Source organism: Gossypium arboreum, chromosome 13, assembly GCF_025698485.1.
Source record: "Gossypium arboreum isolate Shixiya-1 chromosome 13, ASM2569848v2, whole genome shotgun sequence".
Lineage (NCBI taxonomy): Eukaryota > Viridiplantae > Streptophyta > Magnoliopsida > Malvales > Malvaceae > Gossypium > Gossypium arboreum.
Window position 1 is genome coordinate 113,055,526 of NC_069082.1, and position 27,449 is coordinate 113,082,974.

The 27,449-nt window shown below is 32.4% G+C and overlaps 1 protein-coding gene across 2 annotated transcripts; it reads right to left on the minus strand.

Moving 5' to 3' along the window:
- Positions 1 to 24,420: 24,420 nt before the first annotated feature.
- Positions 24,421 to 26,226, minus strand: LOC108461774 (uncharacterized). 2 transcript variants are annotated; one of them, XM_017761709.2, is made up of 3 exons: positions 25,866 to 26,226; positions 25,002 to 25,320; positions 24,421 to 24,568 (listed from the first exon to the last, which is right to left on the minus strand). In XM_017761709.2, the coding sequence occupies exons 1-2, from the start codon at positions 26,074 to 26,076 to the stop codon at positions 25,007 to 25,009; spliced, it is 525 nt and encodes a 174-aa protein (XP_017617198.1). In that variant the 5' UTR covers positions 26,077 to 26,226; the 3' UTR covers positions 24,421 to 24,568; positions 25,002 to 25,006. The 2 variants fall into 2 exon arrangements, with proteins under 2 accessions (XP_017617198.1, XP_017617197.1); XM_017761708.2 differs by lacking the exon at positions 24,421 to 24,568 and having other exon boundaries at positions 24,747 to 25,320; positions 25,866 to 26,219.
- Between the last annotated feature and the right edge of the window lie 1,223 nt (positions 26,227 to 27,449).

The following is a 27,449-nucleotide window of genomic DNA, read 5'->3' on the forward strand; positions in this document are numbered from 1 at the left end:
GATGCTAACACAATATGCCCCAGAAAACCAACCTCACACAATCAAAATTCACATTTACTAAACTTTACATATAACTGCTTATCTCGTAGAGTCTGCAATACAATTCTCAAATGCTCGGAATGCTCAATTTCATCTCTCGAATAAATCAAAATATCATCTATAAACACAACAACAAATCGATCTAGGTACGATTTGAAAATATGATTAATTAAATCCATAAAGATAGCAGGTGCATTCGTTAGTCCAAAAGGCATAACTAGAAATTCGTAATGTCCGTACCTCGTTCTAAAAGTGGTCTTTGGCATATTAGAGTCTCTAACTCGTAACTGACAATAGCCTGATCTCAAATCTATCTTCGAAAACACTGTAGCCCCTTTTAACTGATTAAACAAATCATCTATTCTAGGTAGAGAATATTAGTTCTTAATTGTCACTTTATTAAGCTGTCGGTAGTCTATACACATTCTCATCGTGCCATCTTTCTTTTTCACAAACAACACAGGAGCACCCCAAGGCGAGAAACTCAGTCTTGCAAAACCTCTATCGATTAATTCCTGCAATTGAGCTTTCAATTCTTTTAACTCTGTTGGAGCCATTTTGTACGGAGCTATCGATATCGGTGTTGTACCCAGCATTAACTCAATACCAAACTCAACCTCTCAGATCAGTGGTAAACCCGGTAACTCTTCTAGAAACAAATCTGGATACTCATACACAATTGGCACTGATTCAATCTTCTTTTCATTCACTTTCTTATCAAGCACATAAGTAAAATAAGCTTTGCAACCCTTTCTCACATATTTTTAGGCTAACATCGAGGAAATCACTGATGGCAAGCCATCCAAATCATTTGACTCAATTTGGATAATCTCATTATTTTAACATCTCAAATCTATCATCTTTCGTTTGAAATTCACAATAGCATCATACGGCGTTAATGTAACAGCCCAATTTTAGTGAAATCAGAATAGTGATTTCGAGACCATGAATCCGAGTATGAAAAATGAAATTATTTAAATTTCATAAAATGACAGGTATGACAATATGAATATTGCATGAAAATTTTTATAGAATTTTTTTTATTAAATATGTGTCTAATTGCAAAAAAGGACTAAACTGAATAGAATGTCAAAGTTGAATTCTAGTAGTTATAAGAATTAAATAGCTATAGAATTAAAAGTGAGAAGTCCTTATGTGAAAATTATACCATTGATGAAAAATATGTAGATATTTTTAATGAGTCATCCATGGAAAATTGAAAAAGGTTAAGGATTAAATTGGAAATTGAATTAAATAGTATGTGATAAATGATTAAATAGAACTAAAACTTATTTTATATCATCATCTTCTTCATAAAATACGTGGAAGCCCTAGGAGAGAGAAATGAAACTTTTCAAGCTTGAACTGGTAAGTTCTATATCCCATTTTTAGTAATTTTTATATTTTTGAGATTGGGAAAGCTTAATTTTTTTATTTGGGTGATTAAATTGAAAGAAAACCAAAGTTTAAAAAATTACCCATGGATGAATATGCTGTAAATTGAAAGTTTTTAATATAAAATGAAAGATTATTAATAGATAAACCACTTTTACAAGGTGATTTTTAGTGAAAGCATGTGTAGGGACTAAATTGCAAAGTAGTAAAATTCTTGGAAAAATTATAAAATTTATGAAATACATGTGCTGTAAAAGTTATATTGGAATTTTGAATAAGCTTGGAATAATGAGTAAATTGCATGAATTTCAATTTTCGAGCCTTGGGGCAAAATTAGAATTAATTAGAAGTTTAGGGGCAAAATGATAATTTTGCCTAAAATATGAAATGGGTTTGATTGAATGTAAAAATCATAGAATTGATGATTAAATTTATTTATATAGATCCGAAAGTGTCGAACAAAGAAAAAGATCGAGGGAAAGAAAAAGTTTCGGATTAGTAGATACGATCAATTGTCAAGGTAAGTTCGTATAACTAAATTAAGCATGTAAATGTATTGAATTGATTGTTGAATTATGTGTATCGTGATTTATAATTGGTATGTACATGAAATAAACCAATATTGATTTGTGATTTACATGTAAATGATGAAATATTACATGAATCCATTGGAATATTGATTTCCGATTGGACAGGTGATTACCGTGTATATGAGATCCTGCATATGTTGCAGTAAAGGTTGTTCCGAAAGGATAATATTTTGATCTCATTATGAAAAGGAATGTAACCCCAAAAGGGTAATACTTGAAAAGGATTTGTGTACCCAAATGGTACAACTTGAAAGGGTTATGTACACTTTGTGTGTACACTTGGAAAGGTTAGGTATACTTTGTGTATACCATATGAAAAGGAAAGGTATATTTTGTGTGTACCACTTGGAAAGGAATGTACACCTCAAGTGTACAACTGGAAAAGGAAAGGTCCAACGGAAATTCAATAATTCAACGGTAATGACACACATAGTGATATAAAAAGAAATGGCATGATGAGCTCATCTATGCATTTTAGTATTTTTTGAAAACTAATCAATTTGTTGAATGATTGTGTATAGGCCTTATTTGCTAATTGACTATGTTAACGGACATATTACTTAATGTATGAATTCCTTAATGAACATAAATGGTAAGTGTATTTTGGTTATATGAACTTACTAAGCATTAATGCTTACTAGGTTTTTTTTTTTGTTTTATAGTGCTCAAAGCTCGTGAAGGTTGGAATTGGGTCGGAGCTATCATCACACTATCAATCCCTTCAATTTGGTAAAAATGATAAATCTATTTTTTTATAGTGGCATGTATAAGCTTTTATGGCCAAATAACAACTTAATATTTTGGTTTGTAATCAAGTCATTAAAGTGGCTAGTGGAACATGTTTAAGATTGGTATGTTGTGGATTAATATAAAAACATGTTGTTTTGAATGCTAGAAATTTTTTGAATTGATTGGTATAAACCTATAAATTTTGGTATAGGAAAATGATTAATTTTGGGTGAGAAAAGTGGTCTAAAACGGCCTATTTTCGTCCACATAGTTAGACATACATGCGTGTGTCTAGGCCGGGTGTGACACACGGTAAGCCCACGGGCGTGTGATATGACCGTGTGTCCCCTGCATCCTTAAATGTGAAGTCAGGATAGTGCACGGGCAAAAGACACGGCCGTGTATCTTGGTCGTGTGAAGGACACGGGTTTCAAGCATGGTCATGTGTCAAAATCATGTGAAAATGGCTTAAAAATGGTGAAAAATCAGTTTACCACATGAACTAGCGACATGGGCATGTGCCCAGGATGTGTGCCCTTTTGATACTTAAGAAATTACAAGTCAAAATTCCACACGACCATGGGATCCCCACGGGCTGGCCACACGGCCATGTCCCAGGCCACACGGGAGTGTACCCCTATCTTCAAGGATAAATTTCCAAAGTTACTAGTTTAGTTTCGAACCACTTCCAAAGCATGTATTGGGCCCCGTAAGCCCATATTAGGGACTTTTTGATAAAATTTGAAAAGTTTTGATTTAGAATGAAAATTTATAACTCGGTTTTGTACAAATACTAATGTATAAGTTTGGTAATGCCTCATAACCCTATTCCGATGACGGATACGGGTTAAGGGTGTTACATTTCGTTAACCAATCCATACCTAGAATTATATCGAATTCGTCAAATGGTAAAAACATTAGATCAGTTGGAAAACAAATATCCAAAATCATCAATGGACAGTTCTTGTATACTTTATCAACCAACACGCACTTGTCTAAGGGGTTCGATACTCTAATTACAAATTCAGTAGACTCTATAGGCAAAGTCTTACTGGATCCTAAATTCACACATATATATGAATGAGTTGATCCTGGATCTATCAATTCAATAACTTTAGTATCATAGGGAGTAAAAGTGCTTTAGCATCAGATCTCGCAGCAGTGTCTCGTGTCACACCTCTACCACCACTCACATTTCCAACATTACAGGATAGCCTCCCTTTAATTGTAATGTTACTCGACCTTTTATTTTGAGCATTATCTTTGTTAGCTAAATCTGAGCAATCTTTAATAAAGTGATCTCGTGAATCGCAACTGTAACAAGTTCTATTATTAATTTTCACGCACCAATCTCCAAAATGTCGTCTTCCACACTGTTGATACTAAGGTTTAACATCTTTTACATTACCAACACTCGATACCGATGTGGCTTGAGCTTTAGGGTGGGTGTATGGCTTCCTACGATCTCTATTATGATATCCTGTTAAAACTATCAATCGGTTAAAATAGTCCCTAGATTTCTTTGATGAGGAATGATAAGATTTATTCATCAATCTCTTCCTCGAATCTCTTGCCTCAAAATCAGCTTTTCTCTTTTCTTTGCTGAGATCATCGGCTTTACAAGTCCTTTTAACTAACACAACAAATTCTTTCATTTCCAGAATCCCAACCATAAGTTTTATATCTTCATTCAGTCCGTCAATAAATCTTTTACACATGATTTCTTCAGTGGAGACATATTCTTGAGTATATTTGCTTAAATGTACGAACTCTCTTTCATATTCAGTGACAGTCATTCTGCCTTGTTTCAATTCCAGAAACTTTTTATGTTTCTGATTGAGAAATCTTTGGCTTATGTACTTCTTTCGAAATTTGCATTGAAAGAACTCCCAAGTGACCCGTTCCCTCGGAACTACAGATATCAACATTTTCGACCAATGGTATGCAGTATCCCTCAACAACGATACAACACATTTGATATATTCTTCAGGAGTACAAGACAATTATTCGAATACTCTGATTGAGTTCTCGAGCCAAAACTCAACTCTCTCAGCATCATCATCAACAGTAGCCCAGAACTCTTCAACCTCGCGTTTACGTATGTTATCTACTGGCGACTTAATCAATTGAATCGGATCTATCACTTGTGGCACAGTTGAGATTTATTGAGGAATAGGTGGGGGGAGGTTGTTGAGCAGCCGAATTCGTTTGTACGAATTCTGTGAACCACTCACTCATCATTTGGAAGAAGGCTTGCTTAGCCTCTCCCCCATGGTTACTTGAAATAGGTATAGAATTGGCTGGCGCTGCTCCTTAAACGGGACTGGGTGCATTACTTTCTACAGCATCAGCTATAGCTCGGTCGGGATCTATTTGCTATATAAAAACACATTTTAATTGTTAGGAATCATCACACTATCGCAATTTATATATATGGCATGTATAGCTAGACTCTCACACGCTACGTTAGTCTTAGAATCGAATAAACTGTAGCTCTGATACCAATTAAATGTAACTCTCCTAACCTATATCGACGCTAGAATAGGATTATGAGGCATTACCGATCAACCATCACATAAATCATACATTTGAGTAAACATAATTATAATCCATTTATCTCAATCACATTGTCCCTTATAAGGTCATACGAGACCTTAAAACATGCTTAGAAGTGGTTTGGGACTAAATCGATAACATTTACAAACTTTAGGAAACTTAGAAAATTTTCTAACATTTAAGGGTCACATACACTTGTGAACAGGCCGTGTGCCTCACACGGCTACCAGGCATGCCCATGTTAAAGGCCGTGTGAAAATAGAGCATACATACTAACTTGCATAACACAGCCAAGGACACGCCCGTGTGCCAGGCTGTGTGAAATCCAAAGGGGTTACTAATTTGGGTCACACGGCTGACCACATGCCCATATGCCACACACGGCCAGTAGACACGCTCGTGTGTCTAGGTCGTGTCAAAACTGTAGGGTATACTGACTTTAATTCGAAGGGTACCCCAAGGGACACACGACCGTGTAACATAGCCGTGTGTCGAACACAGCTAAGACACACACCCGTGTATATGCCCGTGTGGACAAAAATAGGCCATTTGAAAATCCAATTTGCCACCCTTCACTCATGCACACATAGCAACCAATTTAGAACCATTTTCATACACTTATAGGCATCCAAAACATACCAATTCACACACATATCATACCATCAATAATCAACCATTTGAACTACTCAATTCCACATTCAAAACCTACCAAACCATTATGCCAATATCATCACAACTTACATATTTCCTAAATGAATTTTCTCACCTTTCTATCAACCAATTCATACTTCTCAAACATACCAATTCATCACCTATAAATCATACCAAAATATACCATTTCTCAAGTATTAATATATCAACTAATAACTAACCAAATAAGCAACCAGTTAGCAATACTAACAACCATGGAAAACATGTCAAAACACATGGTGACTTATAAACATCACATATAACACTTGCCAACATATAAATCAAGCCAACTCAAATAGCCATACACATCATCATTTACAAGCCAAATCTCATGGCTAATATCATAACTCAAAACATACCAAACTGACACTAGCCTATACATGCCATATACCAAATTTACAAAGCTTCAAAAGAACCAATGAGATGATCGATAGTGTGATGATATTTTTTGATGATTCTCGAGTCTGAGCTAGCTTCGATAATCTATAAAACAAAGAAAAATAACACACAGTAAGCTTCATAGCTTAGTAAGTTTGTACCAAATATACTCAATGGTTCATAATATAGAAATTCATCAAGCTTTATACATATAGTATCAAGTATCACATAGGTATCGTACGTACCTGTATTATTTCATTCTCACCTCTTTGTTCAATACATTAAATCGTTTGGAAATCTTTCAATGCTCTAAGAACTCGCACACTTAGTGCATAAATGATTAGCCAAAGCTATAACAATATCGTACACTTAGTGCTATCACATTAAACTGAAGCTATCTCGGTATCGTACACTTAGTGCCACATAAAGCCAAAGCTATTCCAATCCACACATTAAGTGCTGTATATAGCTGAAGCTATCTCGAAATGCACACTAAGTGCCAAACTTAGTCGATTTGTCATCGTATGCATTCGTAGTCACATATATACAATTTATGCATTATTAAAGTATTTAAAATATAATTGTAACAATGTTATCATGTACAAACTTACCTCGGACGTCAAAACAACGAAACTAGTCGATTAATCGAGTATTTTGCTTTTGCCTCGGTCTAAGTTTGGGTTCCTCTTTTCTTAATCTATATACAATCAAATTTAACTCTTTTATTCATCAACACATTCAATTAGTCCACAAATACATATTTAGGAATTTTTGCACTTTAGTCCCTAGACTTTCACATTTTTTACAATTTAGTCCTTATTTCACAAAAACATAAATTACACAAAATTTAACAAAGCCCATGCTTAGCCTAATTCTCTATAAGTCCCTAGTAGCGCATATTTTTCATTTCTTTCACAATTTAACCCCTCAATTTACACTTTTCTCAATTTAACCCCTAATTGACATTTTTGTCAAAAATCACTTTACAAAACATGTATATTAAACACCAAGCTTGCATAATTCATCCTCAAACATCATAAAACTCATGGATTCATCAATGGAATTTTCCAAGATCACTAAAAATTTTAGAAATAAAGGTACGGGCTAGCTAGTACTCAAAGCAACGATCACAAAAACGTAGAAATCATCAAAATACGAGCTTAAAACATACCTCAATCAAGCTAAGGAAGTGCCAAAATTTCAAAGCCCTATTTTACTTTCTCCTTGGCTTCATTCGACCATTAAGAGATGATAATGGAACTGTAATGGCTTGAATTCTCAATAGTGTCGGAACAGTGATTCGGGATCACTAAATCTGAAAAATGAGTGGAAAATATTATTAATTTAGTGAGTATATGTTACATGTGAAGTTAGAATTTTTTTTGAAATAGTGAATAGTGTACTAGAAATAAATATTAAAATAATTAGAATCGAAAACGAGGTATCGAGACCTCAAAAATTTTAAACCGAGTCACAATATTTTTATAAATAGTTGTAAAGTTTCGTCAAGAAATTTTAAAGTTTCGTTAAGAAATTTTAAAGTTTCGTTAGTTAATTGAACAAAAAGGACTAAATTGTAACAAATGCAAAATTATAGGAAATGATTAAATAGCTTAAATGATAAAAGAAAGAGAGTTTAAAAGGAAATAGACCCAAGGTCTATTTGGGTAGATGGAAAGGGCATTAAATCAGTAAGAAAATAAGGAGAATTAAGGGAAAAATTGGAATATTGCAAAATTTACTTAATAAAGCTAGGACTCATATTTTTACTGCAAGTAAGTTCAATTCTTGATTATTTCTTGAAATTTTTGTGTTTTTGTGACTTTTATAACTAGGTCCACTTGTTGAATTCATTAGTTTTTGATTCTATGAAAGAAATTGAAAGTTTCTATGAATATGTGCTGGAATTATATGACGATTTAGCATCTAATTGTTTATATGCTTATTTTATTGAAAGAATTGAATAGAAAGTGAATGTTTGGGACCTAATTGTAAATGAGTTTGAAGTTAGGGTTTTATGTGGAAATTCTAAATTCAATAGTTGTGAAATAACTTATAATGTCTAGGAAAATTATTAATTGTGAGAAATTAGCTTAATTGATGGGTTAATTGATCAAGGACTGAATTGTATGAACTGTGAAATTTGGGACAAAATGGAAATCAACATTTTGCACTAAAACAGTTTTGGATCACCAAAAATTTTAGAAATCTAATTAGAGGATGAATAAAATATGAAATTAAATCTTATTGAGTCTGGTTTCTTATAGAAGAAAAGGTGTAAGTCATGAGATATAATAAATTTTGTGAGACAAGGTCAGAATAATTTCGGTCTCCCCTATTCTGAATTTGAAAAATCATCAAAAATTGGATAAAAATAATTAGGGGCTTAAATTTATATTTTTAAAATCCTGAATGACTCTATTTTCAAGAGAAACAAACAGAAACATCATTCGAATTCTGTTCAAGGAGATAATTAATTTTTAGTGAAGAAGGGTTGGAATTGTCAAACAGCAGAACAAGGGTGACTTTAAAGAATAAAATGTACTTATTGGATAAATCAGAAAATCTGAAAATTTATGTTAAGAATATATGTGAGTCTAGTGTCAGAAAAAATTAGCAGATCCTAATTTGGAGTTTTGTATCTCAAGATAAAAATAATTTAGTGACTATGACACGGATGGACAACATTGAATATACATAAGTAAATAGTGAAATTATAGATAATGTTTCTTATAAGTGGGTTATAAACATTAAGGATGTGAAATAGAGTGAAGGTGAAATCAATACTGATAAGTGAATGATTTTACAATGATAGATCGAGAACCCGAAGCAAGTCGAGGAAAAGAAAAGTAGCTGATTAGTCCTTGAACTTTCACAAATTTTGCAAATCAACCCAAGTAAGTTCATATGGCTGAAATTTAATGATTAAATGTTATATGAATTATATAATGTATGATTAGATATATTTATTGATGAATTGAGAATAAAATAACAATGCAAAAATTGAATAAATGATCAATTTGAGCGGAACGTCAGATTTGAGTACTTCAGATTAGTGACAAGTGATAAGTGGTAGCCTCAGTTACACTTATCTGATCAGTGACAAGTGATAAGTGATAAGTGGTAGCCTCAGTTACACTTATCTTATCAGTGACAAGTGTCAAGTGATAAGTGGTAGCTTTAGCAACACTTATCTGATCAGTGACAAGTGACAAGTGATAAATGTGATCCGTGTAAGACTGTGGCAGGACTATGGCTTCGGAAAGTGATAAGTGATCATATGCATGACCATAGTTATACTATGACAAAGTGGAAGTGAAGTACTTAATTTTTCGCAACCGTTCCCTAATTTGATTAAGAATGGTAAGTGACAAATGGGCCCAAAAGAATTAAAGTAAATGAATAAGTGGTAGTGAAGTTATACAAGGGAACTCACCAATGATTGTGGTTGACAGGTGAACTTAGTAATTGTATATATTGTGTAAGTGTATGAATGTTTGGTAAGATTTATATTTTATACCTATGAACTTACTAAGCTTCTACAAGCTTACTTGAGTGTATTCAATGTCTCTTATAGATTGACGTGAAAATATACGAAGGATCGGATCAACACTAAGGATCACACTATCCAGATTATCTTCGGTAGCTTTTGTAAATTTCCTTCTTAATTTATATGGCATGTATATGTTTTGATGATTATATAAATGCTAAGACTTGTTTAATGAATATGTATTAAAGTAAAGAGTGATGAACATGCTAAATGATATAATTATAATAGAAGTATGATTTAGTATCAAATTGGTTGAAATGGATTGGTTGGTTTGGATGGTCTCGATTTTAAAATTGCAGGGAAGGTTGGATATTTATAAAAGGGTTATATTGAGCTTATAAAAAAAACTTTAGAGTTTTGTGAAAAATTCCCTATGGTTTCGATTTAATCCTGGTTTGGTCTCGAAGTATGTTTTGGGCTTTGGAGGCCCATCTAAAGGACATTATAACATGTTTCGGTAAATGAATAGTATTTTACTCGTAATAACAAAAAATTAATTCGGTTAACTCTGGTAATGCCTCGTACACTATTCCGGCGACGAATATGGGTAAAGGGTGTTACAGGAACCATATTTAATTTTGTTTCTACTTAATTATACATTAATTCCATTATTTCTATTTTAACCTTTGTTTAAAACATAAATCATTTCATGAATGGCTATTCATGTCAATTTCCATTATCCATGGTTTATTCACATCATAAGGACTTCACCATTAATGAATCATAGCAATTAAGCACTTAAACAATTAGAACATCAACTTTGCATTTTACGCGATTTAGTACTTTTCTCAAATTAACCACTTAAACGATAAAATTAACGCACGAAACTTTTACACATACATATTCACATGCTGTAAACACATAAAATAATATTAAAATAATTTTTTGACCTCAGATTTGTGGTTTCAAAACCACTTTTCTAATTTTGCTAAAACTGGGCTGTTACACATTCTTTAGTTTAATACCAGATAATGACAAAGTTGTAGGAACCGTTTATATAGGTTTCTATTGGAAGTTGGAGGGAAGGAAACCTCCTTCGGGTTAATATTTGCTTGTTTTTTATTCTTGTTTTTACATTTAAAATTCAATTGTTTTTATGCTTAATGAATGTTTAATTTTATTTAGCTAAAGAAACGGGAGAAGGCCCTAGTATAAAAAGAAAAGAACCCATAGAATAGGCAAAGCTCATCTTGGTCATCTTTGGTGAGTTCCTTCTACTTGTGATTCTAGTAAATCTCATCTAATTTCCTGATAGTTTTGTTTTCTAGTTAATTATGTTATTAAAAATCAACTGTGCATGTCTGTGATAATGAACTAAAATGATAATAATAATGTATGCATGAAAGCTTGTGAACTAACTCGGTGGTAATATGAAATTGTAACACCCTATATTGGACCCGATCACTAGGTCTGAGTACTGGATGGTACAAAGATCTGATTAACTCAAAGACATTTCAAATTTTATTCTTATTACATTCTTAAATGCTCAATTTACACATTTAACTATATTAATAGATATAACATCTAAAAGTTACTTCCTTACAATCTTAGCAGTATTTACAATTCTAAATTTTAAACTTTAAAATTTTTACATTCGACTTAATCCCCGAGGCATGGTCTCTAAGGGAGCCCCTCTATACACATGAATGACATCCATGCCCATCCCTCAAATTGGCGGTGTCTGGCTTGGTCCCTCCACTCGATTCTCTAGTCAAACCTTTATCCTGCAAATAAGCAGTAAATTCATAAGTTCAAATGAACTTAGTGAGATACTATAAAACAGGGTAACAATAATATTTCAAAGTCTTCGTGAAATAAAACTTTAAGTAGAGATGTCAAATTCCTTATTTATCCTCAGTTTCCCATAGTTTTCACTGGCGTGGTCGATGGCTTGCCCTTTTTCTGTAGCTCACCACTGATGGACTTATTCTCTATCTCAAAAGTAAGCATGTTCTTCACGATAACGGTTCTCTTTAGTACTGGTCTGATTCAACCTCATCCCAGTTTCTTTTATAACTTAACAAGCTTAGCTCTCTCCTATTTATCCATCCACTTGAACTTATAGTTCATTTTCTACCAATGGTGGTCTTCTACTTATGTTATCTTTAAATTTGAATCCTTACCCTAGTTCGTACATCCAATACTAGGTTAAACTTAAGACTTACCACCTCAACACTTTATCCAGTCCAAACTACCAATTCTAGACATGTTGATAAGCTAGTTGAATGGATGCCTTACCGTTGTGGTAGATTTGTACTATACCATCTAGCTTTAGCTATTAATTCACCTTGCTCTAATCTTCCGAATAACTAATTTTTAATAGATAAAATCTAAACGGGCCAGCTGAAAGTGGGTTAGAGTTTCCAGAACTACCTCACAGAAGGCTAGGCCATTTGAGTTCTTCATTAGATGTGGGCTATTTACAAGTGGATAGAGTTTTCCTCGAAAGATTTTTTTTTGCAGTAGTTAAGCGATATAACATAAAGCACATGGTAAACTTCTACGTTGTTAAATCCCGATCAGAGAAATTTGAGGCCAAGTGTGCAATGCATGACAATAGATATCTATGGAAAATCATGGTTTCTATAAGAAAAAAGATAGGATTTTGGACGATCAATAAATATAACACTCCGCATGCTTGTGTTGCTACAAGTACGTGATAAGATCGTCCAAGATGATATTATAGTGACCTCATATATGATATTGAATTTATAATTTTCAAATACTCGTATTGTTGCAGGTATGACACAGGATCATTCAAAGTTGGATGCCGACATGATCTATGGTGAAAGTGAGTGTTAGGACTCTCGTGCCAGTTATAATTGCCAATATCCATAGTCAATTTGATTACACACCATCGTCCCACAATGCATGGATCGTAAAATAGAAGGTCATGGAGAATATGCATAATGGGTGGGAAATATTGTATAATGATTTATGGCAATGATGTTAGGGACTGTATCAGTACGTGCCTAGTTCCGTAACCGGTTTACAAATGGATCAATGCATAGAAGCATTTCAACACTGTAAGCCATTGGTACAAATCAACAACACCTTCCTGTACGAGAGATATGAGCACCGATTGTTGTTGGCTGTTACATAAGATGGTAATCGAAAAATCCTACCAATAGCCTTTGCAATAACGCATGGAGAAAAGGTAGATGATTGAGATTTCTTCCAATTTAACTTGAGAAGGTATGTTGTGTCACAACCTGACATATGCGTCATTTCCAACAGGGGACTTGGAATACTTGCAGCAATTGAACGATAGTAAAGCCTTTGGGATCACACACACTATAAGTATTATCTAAGATATGTAGCTACTAACTTATACGGACAACACTATTCGGATACTCAGCGGACACAAGTCATCAACATGGCTTTATATTTACCATTATTTCCACTATCATGCTTTAACATGTACAGTTTTTGCATTAATGGATAAACTGTTTATTTTCTACGATAAAGTATAAGCTCATCCAACATCATTTTCATAAAATGTTGGAGAACATGTGCGCCATTAATAGGGCTGGTATGGAATACCACTTTAACATACCCTTCGAACAGTGGGCGCAATCGTATGTAGGGGTCTATGATATGAACATATGACAACAAACCTAGTAGAATGCATCAATTCCGTATTGAAGGGGACGCGACAGTTGTCAGTAACATTGGTGGTGAAAGAAACATGTTACTACTTAGCAACATTATTTTCAAAGTGAGCAGAAAAATATGATGGAAAGATAAAGAGCGGTCACATTTAGTGTGAAGATGTGATGAGAGAAATTAGAGACAATGCAAAACGAGTTAACTATATGTTTGTAGTGTTTCACTCGCATTCGAACCTATCGTTTCAAGTTATGGAATTCGATAGACCTGACCAAGGTATTTTTGAGGGAGTCTACCGTGTAAACTTGAGTCGACGGACCTGCAACTATTGGAGATTTATTGCACTGCTTTATCCATTTACGCATGCAATTGCTGCATGTACGCAAGCATGTCTGGATTGCATAAACTTTGTGGACGAAGCGTACAAACTAGAATGCATATATAATGTGTGGAAATTTGTATTTCCACCGGTCGCAAATAAACGTATATGGCCACTTGAATCAAACGCTCTAGTCCACTTGGTATAGAATATTTCGTTGCATTGCAACTCAAAAAGTCGAAAGAATTCTACTCGAATACGCAACAATATGGATATTCCAGAGAGGACAAACCAACCAAGGTTATGTAGTTATTGTAAGAACTCAAGGCATACTAGGCCAAAATGTCCACACTTGGAGGATACATTAAGGACAAGATCTTGTTAACAAATTTATCTATTTTTTCGTTTAATAATTTGTTAATTTTTTTCATTGATATAGACTGTTTGGTAAATTGTAAATATTGATATATTATTCATGTGCAAAATAGAACAATACAAATTAAAATATGTTCCAATTTTTCATGGAAACCTAATTGTCTATATATGTTTTTTTTATATCAAATACCTAATGCATGGAAATAATTGTACCAACACATGTATTGATACTTTGTTGAGTGTCTTGATACTTTCTATTTCTTTATCAATTTTTTTAACTTCGAAGCTGAAATTGGTATCGATACAATACCATGCCAGGGGTTCAATACTTGGGTCCAATACATAATATTTTCTAAATGCTTGAAAGATAAATTTAAAAGTTTATCTCTTACAGCTATTTCAAACAAATTGTCACTTAAAATTTATCAATTTTGTTTCAAAATAATATTTATTTAAAACCATTACATTTCTAATATTGGTCTAAAGTATCAAATTTTACATGTATAATTTACATGATAAGATAGAAAAATAATTATCGGCATCGTTAGGCTGAATGTGTGCCACAACCTGGTAGGTGTCGATTGCGAGGCGAATTTTTTATTTGTACAAGTGAGGGTTTCGACTCATTCTATTCTTCGTCTTCATCTTCACCTCGACCTTCATCTTCATATTTATCTCCTTCTTCCGTGGTTAAGTGTGGTGTCATATTAGGTTTCCATCGTGTGTCCTCCATTCTATGAACATGTGGTTGTTAAGATAAGCCACCTTGGTAGAACAATCATGTTAGGGGTGTTTGCGACATTATCGACATATAGGTGTATGGTGTCACATACAGTAGTTGCACATAATATGATGGAATTGTTGGAGGTTGTAGATACATCAACGACGAATACATTAGTGTTGTCACTGACATTGGTATGAAATATGTTACGGATAGAGGTGGTGCCAAAAACATACTTACAGAAGGTGTTAAAGTAGGATATAGTGGTGCATAGTGTAGTGCTTTTGTAAAAAATACAAGGTTAGTGAAAGCACCAGAAGAAGTTGAGCCATACTGACCAAGAGGTGGTGCAGCCACCAGTGCCTCTTGTTGGGTTGGAGATGATAATGAATTTGTCTCGGCACCAGTTCTAAGTGCGATCGTCGTGACCTTCTTGGGTGAGTTGCTTACTCCTCACCTCCTCTAGCAATAGATTTTAAAAATCTATTATTGTTTCTAACTTGCCACTTGCAAGATTCGCATATTATGCAAGGGTACGTCATCTTCTACTAAAGCTGGATCAACATCAACTACTAGTGCATCTTTTTTCTAAAGCGGGTTCAGCATCAACTGCTAGACCTATAACTGAAGAAGAAATTAGGGTTGTGTTATTACAAAAGGCACATGTAAGAACATCTGATCTTGTTACTAAATTTAAAGCTAGGGTATTATGTCTTCCATATTTCTTCTTCGTTTCCTATTTTGTTGGATTAATATTTATTGTTGAGTTCACTGAATCTATTGTAAACTGATCTCTTTGGTTTATACATTCTGCAAGTATCTAAAATGTGTATATAGATTTTATTGTTATTAGATTTTTGAAGTTTCACGATTGTGGGGCCCATGCTTTTAATCTTTGAAGAATGAAACAATTTAGCATTACAGATATGGTGTTTGCATATTAGTAATGCACAAGGTAGTTCTAGACCAAGAAGGCAATATAAGCCCATTAGATAAGCAAATCAATCTAAAAACACCGCAAGATATACTGAGTTTGTTTATGCATTTAATTCTCTCTTTGTTATTTACTTCTCAATGTACTACTTAAGTGGATAAATCTCTTTGGTACAGGACAATAAGGCTTTTGCAGATATTATTAGGTGAATGTATAAGATACAAAAGACGAACGGGCATAATAACTACGTCGTGTTGAGAGAAAAGTGATATTTCTATCTGTGTTTCAAGGTGTGTTGTAATAAATTCTTATATTTTGGTCTTCAATAGAGAGGGGAAGATGTAACTTGCATTTTCTGGAAATGGATTTTGCAAGTGGCAAGTTAGAAACAAGAGGTGATAAGGAAATCTGGTCTATCATCTCTAATTTTGAAATCCATTCAAATCCTCGGGCAAAGTTGCCTACCCCTCAGGCGACATTGTTAAATTCTAGGATTGGAGTATGACATCCATTCAAATTATAGTACGAAATAATGAAGTTTATTATCTACTTAATATTAATTTTGAAATCCTTACATAAATATTACATAATTATTTTTTTTAAAAAACTAACCTCAACTTTCGATCATTGATCTAACAGTAGTGGGTATCTTTGAGCTCTTCTAGTAGTCCTACATAACTCGAGCCATGGTTCCACCTATTCAAATAATTTTTTTTAAATTGACCCAATTAAGTAAAATTATGATAATTATATTATAGAATTAATTTTACCTTATTATGAGTGGGAAAGTATAAGGGTAGTTGGCTCGGGGACATAAAAATGATAGTCGGAACCATGCCCATGACTATAGAATGTGAACAACCCTTTTTTCAATAGTGTCAAAAATAGTGGTTTTGAAATTACGTTTTCTAATTATCGAGTCGGTAAATATTATTAATTAATATTTACAAATATAATATAGTGTTATATTGGTTTTGATCTGATAATTTTATTGAATGATTAGTAATTAAGGTATAAGACTAAATCGTATAAACTGTAAAAGTTTATCACTATTGAATTTTATTAGCTAAATTGTTTAAATAGAAATTTTTCAAGAGTTTATGTGGCAATTAGGCAATATTTAATTGATTTGGGCAGCTTTTACTTGTTTTTCTAATTAAATATATGTTAAATAAATTTAATAATAAAGTAAAATATGTTAAAACATAAAAAAATAAAGACATCTTTTTCTATTTTTTCTTTCCCCACAATTTGTTCATAAGAAAAGAGAAGAAATAAGTCGTTTTTGGAAGCTCAAGGTTCGACCCTTGCACATCAAGATTTGAATTAACAAGTAGATAATCAAGGAAAAGGGAAAATTATAGATTAGTATCTGGCATTTCAATTATTGCCGATTTTACCTGGTAAGTTCATATGGTATAGTTACATATGTAATTTTAATGTTTGTGTTTGAATTATGAAATTTTATTGCATGAATATAATTTGGACTGTTTACAAAATGGTTCAAAAGGTGAGAAATGGACTGAATTGTAAAGAATCAATCTAATGTGGTGTATGTGCTTGGATGAACATAAGAAAGGATAGGATACAATTGGCATGCCAATTGGGTTATTTGCGCGCTGTACGGGATATGTGAAAGAACTAATACAAAGTATACTAATGTATGGAGAGTTCATTGATTATACCAGAATCCATCATTTGTTGCAGATTACCGAGTTATGTCTCTACGGAGACCTTGGTGTGTTTTGGAGGGATATAATGTCTTATTACATATGATGACTATGGGCTTAGCACTTTTGTGCTCAAGTGTGTATTAGAGATATCACTTGGACGAGCAATCATATGTGTTTCGGTAGTTACCCGCGTATCCATATTTGTTGTTTTTAGTTCACTGGACTTATCGGTATAAAAGAAAGTACAATTGAATGATGGTATGTGTGGTGAATTGAAATGGCTATAAATGACTGGATTAATACAAATTGAACAAACTGAATTGCATTGTATTGTATATATCAAGATATTATGTGACTTGTGTAAAATATAGCCGCCTTATATCTGTGATGTGAGAAAACATGAAAGTTACATAATTAGCTATTTCATTTTGTTAATTTTGAATTAATGTGAGTTATTTATTTTAAAATCTATGAACTTACTAAGGATCCATAATGCTTACTCAATTACATTTCTTATCTTGTAGTTGTCTTCTAAGGAACAAATTGATAGGATCAACTCAGAGTCCACACTATCTAGCTTTTGATTCGGTAGATTTTTAATTGTTTCAGACTTGGTTATGTGGCATGTATATAGGATTCATATTGCATATGTGTCATTTTGATTCTTTATGAACTTGAGCCTATGTGATACTTGATTTTGCATGTTTACAAGTTATATATATAAATGTATATGATGGCTAAATTTTGAATGTGAAATGGTTGAGGTAATGTTATGAGAATGGTGATGGTTGGGTGATAGCTTAATGAGATGTCTTGAATGACATCAAAATGGTATTTGTAGGTATGGTTTGGTATGAAAACATGATGTTATGAGATGTCAAATTATGGTATTTTGGATCATGAATGTGGCTTGGACTTTGAATGACTACATGTTATATAAATATATGTGGAAGCCTTTGTTTAACAAGATTGGCATTGTTCTGCTTGAATACTTGGCGAATGTATTTAGGTCTTATTAGGTATATTTGATTACTTGAATATGTGAACTATCATTGTATTTGACTTATAAGATAATTATGTGCGAACTCTATATAAATAGTTATGAGGTGAACTATGACAATGTACGAGCTCTGTTTATATGCTAGCTGTGTTTATATGCGAGCTGTGTTTATATGTTAGTTGCGTTATATGCGAGTTGTGTTTATATACGAGCTGTGTTTATAAGTGAACTGTGTCAATGCATGAACTATCACTGCAACATAAGTGTGAATTGAATCTATAAGTAATCATGCACAAACTGACTTTATAATATATATGCGAGTTGGCTTTGTTAAGTGTGTGCAAACTAATTCATTAAAGTTGTTATGTGTTAACTAACTTTGTATGATGTGTATGTGTGGGCTCTCTATAAAGTATCTAAGTGCGAGCTGGTCTATAAAGTATTTAAGTTTGAGCTGGTCTGTAAAGTAATAATATGTGTGTTGTGTAAATCTGTAAGTTGTATTGACGTGTGAGCTATGTCAATACGCGAGCTGTGTTAACATGTCTGCTGTAGCAAAAGTGCAACATGTACTGTTGTAGTATCCTATAGCTTAGGACTGACGATTGGACTGGGTAAGGAGTGTTACAAAATGAGTACGCAACCACCAATTTTTATTTGTTGTGGTTGATTGCTCAACACAGCTTTCAGTACAACATCGCCAACACAATGACTCCCAACTAAGTCAACACACTTCTTTCAAGTTAATGAGTTGTAACAGCCACCTTAAATGTACAAAGAGTTTGAGATTTATCTAGCATTAGAACACCTCCAATTAACCTAGGGATGTACGCTCGGGTGTGTTGTTATCTTTCAAGGGGACTAGAACTCCCATAGAGATTTTAGAGATTTTCATGCAACCATTTCATTTCTATTCGGTCACCGAAAAATTTTTCCAGCACATTACCTAAAAGTTGCTCGCAAATGTCGCTCTAATCCCCAACGACCATTGATCCCGTAACAACTGACCCATCCACCCATAAACCGAGCTATAATGGAACTGTAACAACCTGATTTTCAGTGGTATCGAAAATAGTGGTTTTGAGATCATAATTTCGATGCAATAATTCTTAAGTATTATTTAATTAATATATTTACAAGGACTTTATGGTCATATTAAATTTTGGTTGAGAAATTTTATCGTTTAGATAGTTTAATAAGTAAAAAGGACTGAATCGTAAAAATAAAAAAAGTTGAGTAGTTAAATTAAAGGTGCTAAATGGATAATTTAACCCATGAGAATTTAGTTAGTGGAATTAGATGATGATATGTATAATTGGATGGCTTAATTAGGCTTAAACATGGATTAATTAAAGCTGAATTAAGAAAGTTAAAAAAATTACAAAATAACCATAGTATATATATTAAATTAAACTAAAGAAAGATGAGATTTTTCATTCTCACCATCTTCTTCACGGCGCAACAAAGGAAAACCTTGGGTTTTCATGGTTTTTCAATTGAAGCCTTAATTAGTAAGTGTTTTGGTGCCCGTTTTTAGTAATTTTTATCTTTTTGAACTCGACTATTTCGAGGACTAATTTGTGAAACTATTAAATGTTATAAATGTTGGCATTGATGAGTTAAGTTATTTCTTGAAGTTTATGATGGAATATGAAACTTTATTGTTTTGGTAGACTATTTTGTAAAGTGATTTTTAGTGATTTTAACATTTAAGGACTAAATTGATTAGATGATAAATTGCTTGTACTTAAGGTGAAATTATTGCAAATAGGGGATGATATAAAGATATAGAACATTTGGCTAACATTGGTTTTAAGGGAAAATGGGTAATTTGCATAATTAGGGCTTAAGGATTAAATTGAATAAAAGTGAAAAGCTAAGTGAAATTTTGTAAAATTATCAAGAAGGTCTAAATTGCATAGATGTTTGAATTTTTTACTGTTTATTTAGTTAATTAAATGGAACTGTTATTTTAGATCGAGAACGTGTGGACGATCATGAAAAAGGGAAAATTACGAAGTAGACCCTGTTCTTTGGCAATTTTACAAATCAATCCTGTAAGTTCGTATACTTACTTATTACTAATGGTTCTTATATATCATATGTTAATATAATCTTATCAAATGTTATTTTGTATGTTTATATAATCTTGGAACGAAAATGAAATACCAAATATACTGAATGTTGCTCAATCAAGTAAAATCTACTGAATATACTGAACGTTTCTCAATCGAGCAAAATCTACTGAATATACTAAATGTCGCTCAATCGAGCAAAAGAATTCACTGATTATTCTGAGTATTGCTCAAGTGAACATTATCCATTGATTTTACTAAATGAGATCATTTGTATTGATGTTTGGAAATGAATACTGAAATAATACTACGAACAGTATTTAATTAATAGAAGTAGTAATTATTCAGAATTCAGTTTAATGATTATTTAAACGAATTTACTAAGTTTGACTTAAGCTTACCTGTTGTTGGTTTATTTTGTAGATTACATTTTTGGGGGCTCGGAAGGTCAGATCAACACGGAAATCACACTATCCGGGAATCTTGATAGACTTTAATTTTGGTTGGTTTATATGGCATGTAATAGGACTTCTTTTGAATATGATGTATTAGTACTTAGTTGTGTAAGATAAATCCTTAACTTGTGATGTTGTGATGAATAGCTTAAGGAAGTATGCATGTTGTGCTTAAGTTGAATTGGTTGATTTAAATGAATTTCAATGACACTATATTGAAGTGTGGCAGTCAATGATAAGAATGTTTTGTGTATACATATATTGTGAGAAGTATTTGCAAAATTGGAGGTGAAATGTTATGTAATGTATTGAGGTGTCAATAATGGCACATTGGTTAGGCATTTGGGTTGATCTTCTTGACATGTTTGAGTATATTTGAAGGTGGTTTTTGGCTTATAAAATTGTGTATTGAGTGTGTTTAGGTACCTAAGCAAATCTGTGAAATTTGAACTTGCAATTGGTCATTTTTGGGCACACACAGCCTAGGACATGAGCATGTGCCCAGAGCATGTTTAAAGAAAGTATAGGTGCAACTTTCACACGAGCAGACACATGGTCAGCGACATGACCATGTGAGGGTGTTTCGAATGTTACACGGGCTGGCACACGGCCGTGTGATCCAAGTCAGAGAGTTACACGATCCATGCACACAAGCGTATAAGGTCACACATGGGCGTGTAAGATATTGAAACTGCCATGTCTAAAACCACACGAGTTATGCTCTGTCACAGGGCCTGGGTATAGGGCCGTGTGACCCCTGATTTGAAAATTTTCAAATTCTTCTTGAATGTTCTAATTTGTTCCGAATTGGTCCCTAAATGCCCGTAAATTTTGTTTTTTTAGGTTTTGAAACTAAATTTAGGGCCATATTTGAAAGTCCTATGTCATTTTTGAATATTTCACATAACTATGAAATTTAATTGATAATTGAATGTAAATCGTTATAAACTGTTCCAACTTTACTAGTAATATTTTGTATCCTATTTCGACAATGAAAATGAAATATGGGTGTTATAAGAATGTCCTCAAGTGTGGTTGTACACTTACAGCATGGAAGACAGAATGTGTGTGTCTTGGGTCTCTATCTTTCCACCAACGCGTTTGTAAGTGTGGGATCCAATTTACACTCCTGAGCATATGGGACACGTGAAAGAATCCCGCAACTTCCAAATAGGGTTCAATCACACGCGATGGCCTCATAGATAGATTGTGTATACATGTCTCCAAAGTTTGATTTTCAGCCTGATTATAAAAAAAGCAATAAAACAATAATTTTTAATATTTTTAACAACTTAATAACGAACTTAAATAAAATTAGAAATATTAGAAATATTTTCTTACTATTTGCAGTTGAATCCCGAAAATGTGGTTGTCATCAAAACGAATAAGATTATTTGTCATTCCAAACTTGAATTAAAACAAATAAAAATCGAAAAACAGAATTAAATCAAGACGAACTTGAGTGAATTTTAATTAAAATTTTAGAACTAAATTATTGAGAGAATTGATAGAAATGGATTTGAATGAAAAATTGAGGAAAATATTTGGGTTCATATAGAAATAAAAACTAGATATTTTTTTTTAATGATAGTTGGCAATTCAATCATTGGGGCATTCGGTTGTTGGAGGAGGTTATCGTTGAATGAAAACGAGTCTAGTTGGATGTGTTTTCTCCTTTCTCTCTAAAACCGACCTATTCCAATAAAAATGCTATAAATCGACCTAATCACTCAATTAACTTTTAAAAATGACATTTATTCCTAATTTAACCACAAGTTTTAGTGGTTTAGTATTTATGTTTATCAGATTTAAAGTGGGGATATTTTTCAAATATTTATAAATGTATTTTTTTTCCCCTTAAAGAAAGGAATAGAAGTAAGAAATGAAATGTGGAGGGCAGTAAGAGAAGAGATGGTGACATTAGATATGGGATTTTGGAAGTATACTGAGAGACGCAAAGGGGAATTTTTAACTTTTATCGCCGCTGGACTTTAATTACAAACATTGAGATTATATGATGAATTGATGGGAATGGGATGGACACTTTATGGGCTGAACTGGCTTCTTCACATGCTCATGTATCGTCACCTTCAGACTCATCCCCCCGGATGAGTTTGATTTGGAGAAAATCCAAAGCATAAAACGAGACTACTTCACGTACTCTTTGAAAATTTAAAATCTACTTCTTTTATTTTTATGTTTTAAAATTGAGGTTGAACTCTAATTTTATTTATTTATTTGTTAAATTCTAGTATTCTTTTAATTACATAGTTATTAATTTTTATTTTAAAATATCTTATCAACAAATTTAATAAAAAAATTCATAAAATTAAAAATTAGACTTGAATTTTAAAATCTTAAAGAAACTAAATTTCTAAAAATAAAAATATTAAAACTAAATTTTAAATATATAAAAAATATAAAGGCTCATACATATCTTAACCAAAGAAAAAAATTAAAAAGTGACAAAATTAACTTACACAACAAAAAATCAAAACTTCAGCTCAAACATAAAAACACAAACAAGTTTTAACTCAAAATTTATAAAAATTCAAATTCAAATAAGCCCAGAACTCAAAAAAAAAATTTAACTTTGATTTTGATACTAAAATATAATAATCAAATTCGAATTAAATGTTTTCTTATAAAATCTTTAATTCATAGTTTTATTCTAATATTTTAATAAACTAATTATATATTTTATTTAAATAATAATTCTTTTGATACATCAGCACAAAACCTATATGGTATTAACATCTAATTTTGACTGAGAAATTATTTAGTTCAATTAATTTAACTATTCTTTCATTAGAAGGTTAAAATATATTAAACATTTATAATAAATGGAAATTAATTTAATAAAAATATAATAAAATATTACTAGTAAATTTTATTAAACTCGTAAATTTGATTTTATCATTTTATTGATTTAATGACAAATTTAACTCCTTAATATTTATTTCTTTTTGTCATTTTAAATTTAATTTTTTAAAATCATTTTAATCTCCACCCTTTAAATTTTAATTAATTTTTAAGGAAAAGAATTAGCTAATTTGTTAAAATTTTGCAACCTACTAACAGTATACATGTATTTCATAAAAATAAGAAAAACATAAATTTATTTTTATTTTTAAAATTGGTTAACAATGATGTACATGTAAACTATGATGTAAGCAACCACGTAAGTATTGGTAAAATTTTAACAATTCAATAAATTTTTTGTAAACAAAAACTTTAAAAAGAGAAGAAAAATACTAAAGTGACAAAAAATTGTCGGAGCTAAATTTATTATTATTTCTATTTTATTTTATCATGAATAATTAGAACTATCCTATTAAAACCTAATAGTAAATTAATAATTTATATGAAGATGTAAATATTTAAATTATGTGTATATACTTACATTTACTGCAAAGCAAACCCAAACTTTTTCCTAACCCAAAATAAATCCGACCTGAACCCTTACCCACCGATTGTCACCTGTAATTATAGACGACACAGTTACATTATATAAGCAGATAATATATATATATATATGTATATATATAAAGAGTACATGGAATGGAAGCATCACCAAACATGACATGAATAGTTGAATACACAAATATCTTAAAATCTATATAATACCTAGTATTATCATATCAAAATTAAATAAAAATTAAATTAAAACACAATTATACTATTATTAAATATATGAACATGATACCTGTATATGAATTGTCAGGTACAAGCAGCATACAACTGATTAGCATTAACTCAGACAGGCAAAATATAGCATCTTCAGCAGAACTATACAGTGGCGCAGACGAGTTTATTTCAGATACAGTATCATAACATGAGCCACTGCAAGTTATACTGATTTGCTTGAAAGAGCTTAACTCTAGGGAAAAAATATAACAAAGATTTTTCTTACCAACCCTACAACAATCTCTCGATGCAAGTTGTCAATGTCGACTTTGGAACGGCACCGATCACTGCATCTTTCTTCTCCCCTCTCTTGAAGATCATAACAGTCGGAATGCTTCGAATTCCATATCGAGTTGCGATGTTGGGACTCTCGTCGGTGTTAACTTTGTAACATTTGAGCTTCCCAGCATATTGCTTCGACAGCTCGTCGATTATGGGGTGGATCATACGGCAAGGTCCGCACCACGGAGCCCAAAATTCAACCAGAACAGGCAATTCACATTCAAGAACTAGTGACTGCCATGTTTCATCCTTAATTGCTGGCACTGCAAATTTCAAGAACTAGCTTAATCATATATATATATAAAACCAGAATCCAAGGAAAGAAGCATGGCCATAAATTTCCTCAAATTTGAAGGTTTATGGAAAGTAACAAAATGATTACGCTGTTGTACCATTATCCTGTTTCATTTGAGAACAAGCAAGAAGAAGAAATTTACATCTAAATTTGATATTTACATCCAAGTCCGAATACTTTAACCTATAATTACTTATTTAAAGCTTAAAGAACAAACTTTCTACAAATACAAACAATTAATTCTAATGAAACTTATTTAGTAAAGTTTAAACATACGTGAACTCACTGTTAAGCTAGTTTATAGCTAGATAAAACAATCAAATCTTCAACTACGAAGGTTTGATTTTTACTTAAACCTAATTTCTTTTTCATTTACGCTCAATAATCCTTTCTATTTCCTCCCGCTTTCTTTCACTTTCCAAGCAACCAATCAAACTAAAAAAAGAAAAGCATAAGAAAAACAATTAAAACAGAGAAACAAATTAATTTATACCGAAAACAAACGAAACTCACCATCAACAGCTGTGTTCTGAGCCTCACAAACAACACGTCCGACTCGACGCCGATCCTGAATCGCCGATCTGGTCGACTGAGTCAGCGACGCCAACCTGGGTTTAATCTTGAGACCACGAAATTCCGAAAATCTAACGGATGTTCTCCGATTAGAAAGAAAAGAACAAGGGGCAGAGACAGCAACACCGATCGGAACCGTGGAGGAAGCCATGGGAAGAAGAAAATTTTAGGAGGAAAAAGGTGGAGATTTCAAAGAGAGTGAGGGACTGGAATATAGTTAATCAAGGAGACATTTTTGGATGATGCGGAAGGAGAAGACAGGAAAACGTGGACGGCGACGATTGGTTTCTAAGATGCCTATGGGATCTTCTGGGGCGTTGATGCTTTTGCATTTAGCAGCACAACAGTGCGCCACGATTGCAAATTTTTTTTTTTTTTACTATGGCACACTTCAAAAGTAGAAATGTCCAACCGTTTTTAAAAAAAAGAAAAATTGTCCAATTGGATTAAATTTTTCTTCTATTCAGTCCAGTAAAAAAAACTATAAACAATTTATTTTAATTTTTAAGTGCACTTTAGTTGTTGGGTAAATGATCCGATTAGTCACTTTAAATATCATTTTTATTTTGGTCATTTAATTTTTTTTATTAATTTAATTATTAATGTTAAATAAATTGATCAAAATAGTCATTCCACAATTAAATTTAACAAAATGCTCTAATTTTTTCTTCAATTTTTCGTTTTTTTCATTATCTTTTTTTTTTTTGTCTTCTCTCTTCTAACTCAACAGACCTAGCCATCGCCTCTCTTAAAGATGTTGTCACTTCCTCCATTGAACCACCATCGATGAGCATTGTCCTGTTAATGACTGATATTGAAGACGCTTCTTCTTTCTCCCTATTTTTTCCCTATTTTCCTTATCCTTTATTCTCCTTACTCATAGCTGTCGCTTCTCACCATCATTGTTTTGATTGTTTGACGTCATCTCTGGTATTAGACTGTCAATCCAAAACCACCAAAGTGAATCCTAAAGCCTCCTCTTCAAATCTATAGGATTCAATTTCTCAAAAGTCACTCCCAAAGCTTTAGAAATTTTGTGCTCCAATCTCTCAATCCTGCCATCAATATGGCCTGATTTTAAGATGGCTTTCTATTTTTGAGCTTGCTAGAGATGGTTCGATGGAAGCAACGACAACACTTTAAGGGAGGCAGCAACTAAGGTTCTCAAGCTAGAAGGAAGAAGATAAAGAAAAGGAGAGAAGAAAAAAAATAATGACAAAAAAATTGAGTGACCAAAATAGGAATGACCTAATTTTAGAGTTACTAATGATTTAGTTTACCATTAACTATTTTATTATTATTACATAATGGCACACTCGAGATATGGGTTAAAAAATATTTATTTAACAAATTTATACAAATTGATATAAAAATCAAATGTGACTTTGGTTGGGCGATGAGATTAGCAGTAGTAGTGAATTAATTACTGTAGCGATAAGATTAGATGTTGTAGTGGAGAGATTGAGTACTATAGCAATGAGATTAAAATTAGTGATAAAATGTGTATTTAAATTCAAACGCAGT

Excerpts from the sequence above, each read along its gene's own strand:
- LOC108461774 (XM_017761709.2), bottom strand. The coding sequence starts at position 26,076 with ATGGCTTCCTCCACGGTTCCGATCGGTGTTGCTGTCTCTGCCCCTTGT. Across the intron at positions 25,321-25,865 it reads TCAGAACACAGCTGTTGATG|TGCCAGCAATTAAGGATGAA; the intron begins GTGAGTTTCGTT and ends TGAAATTTGCAG.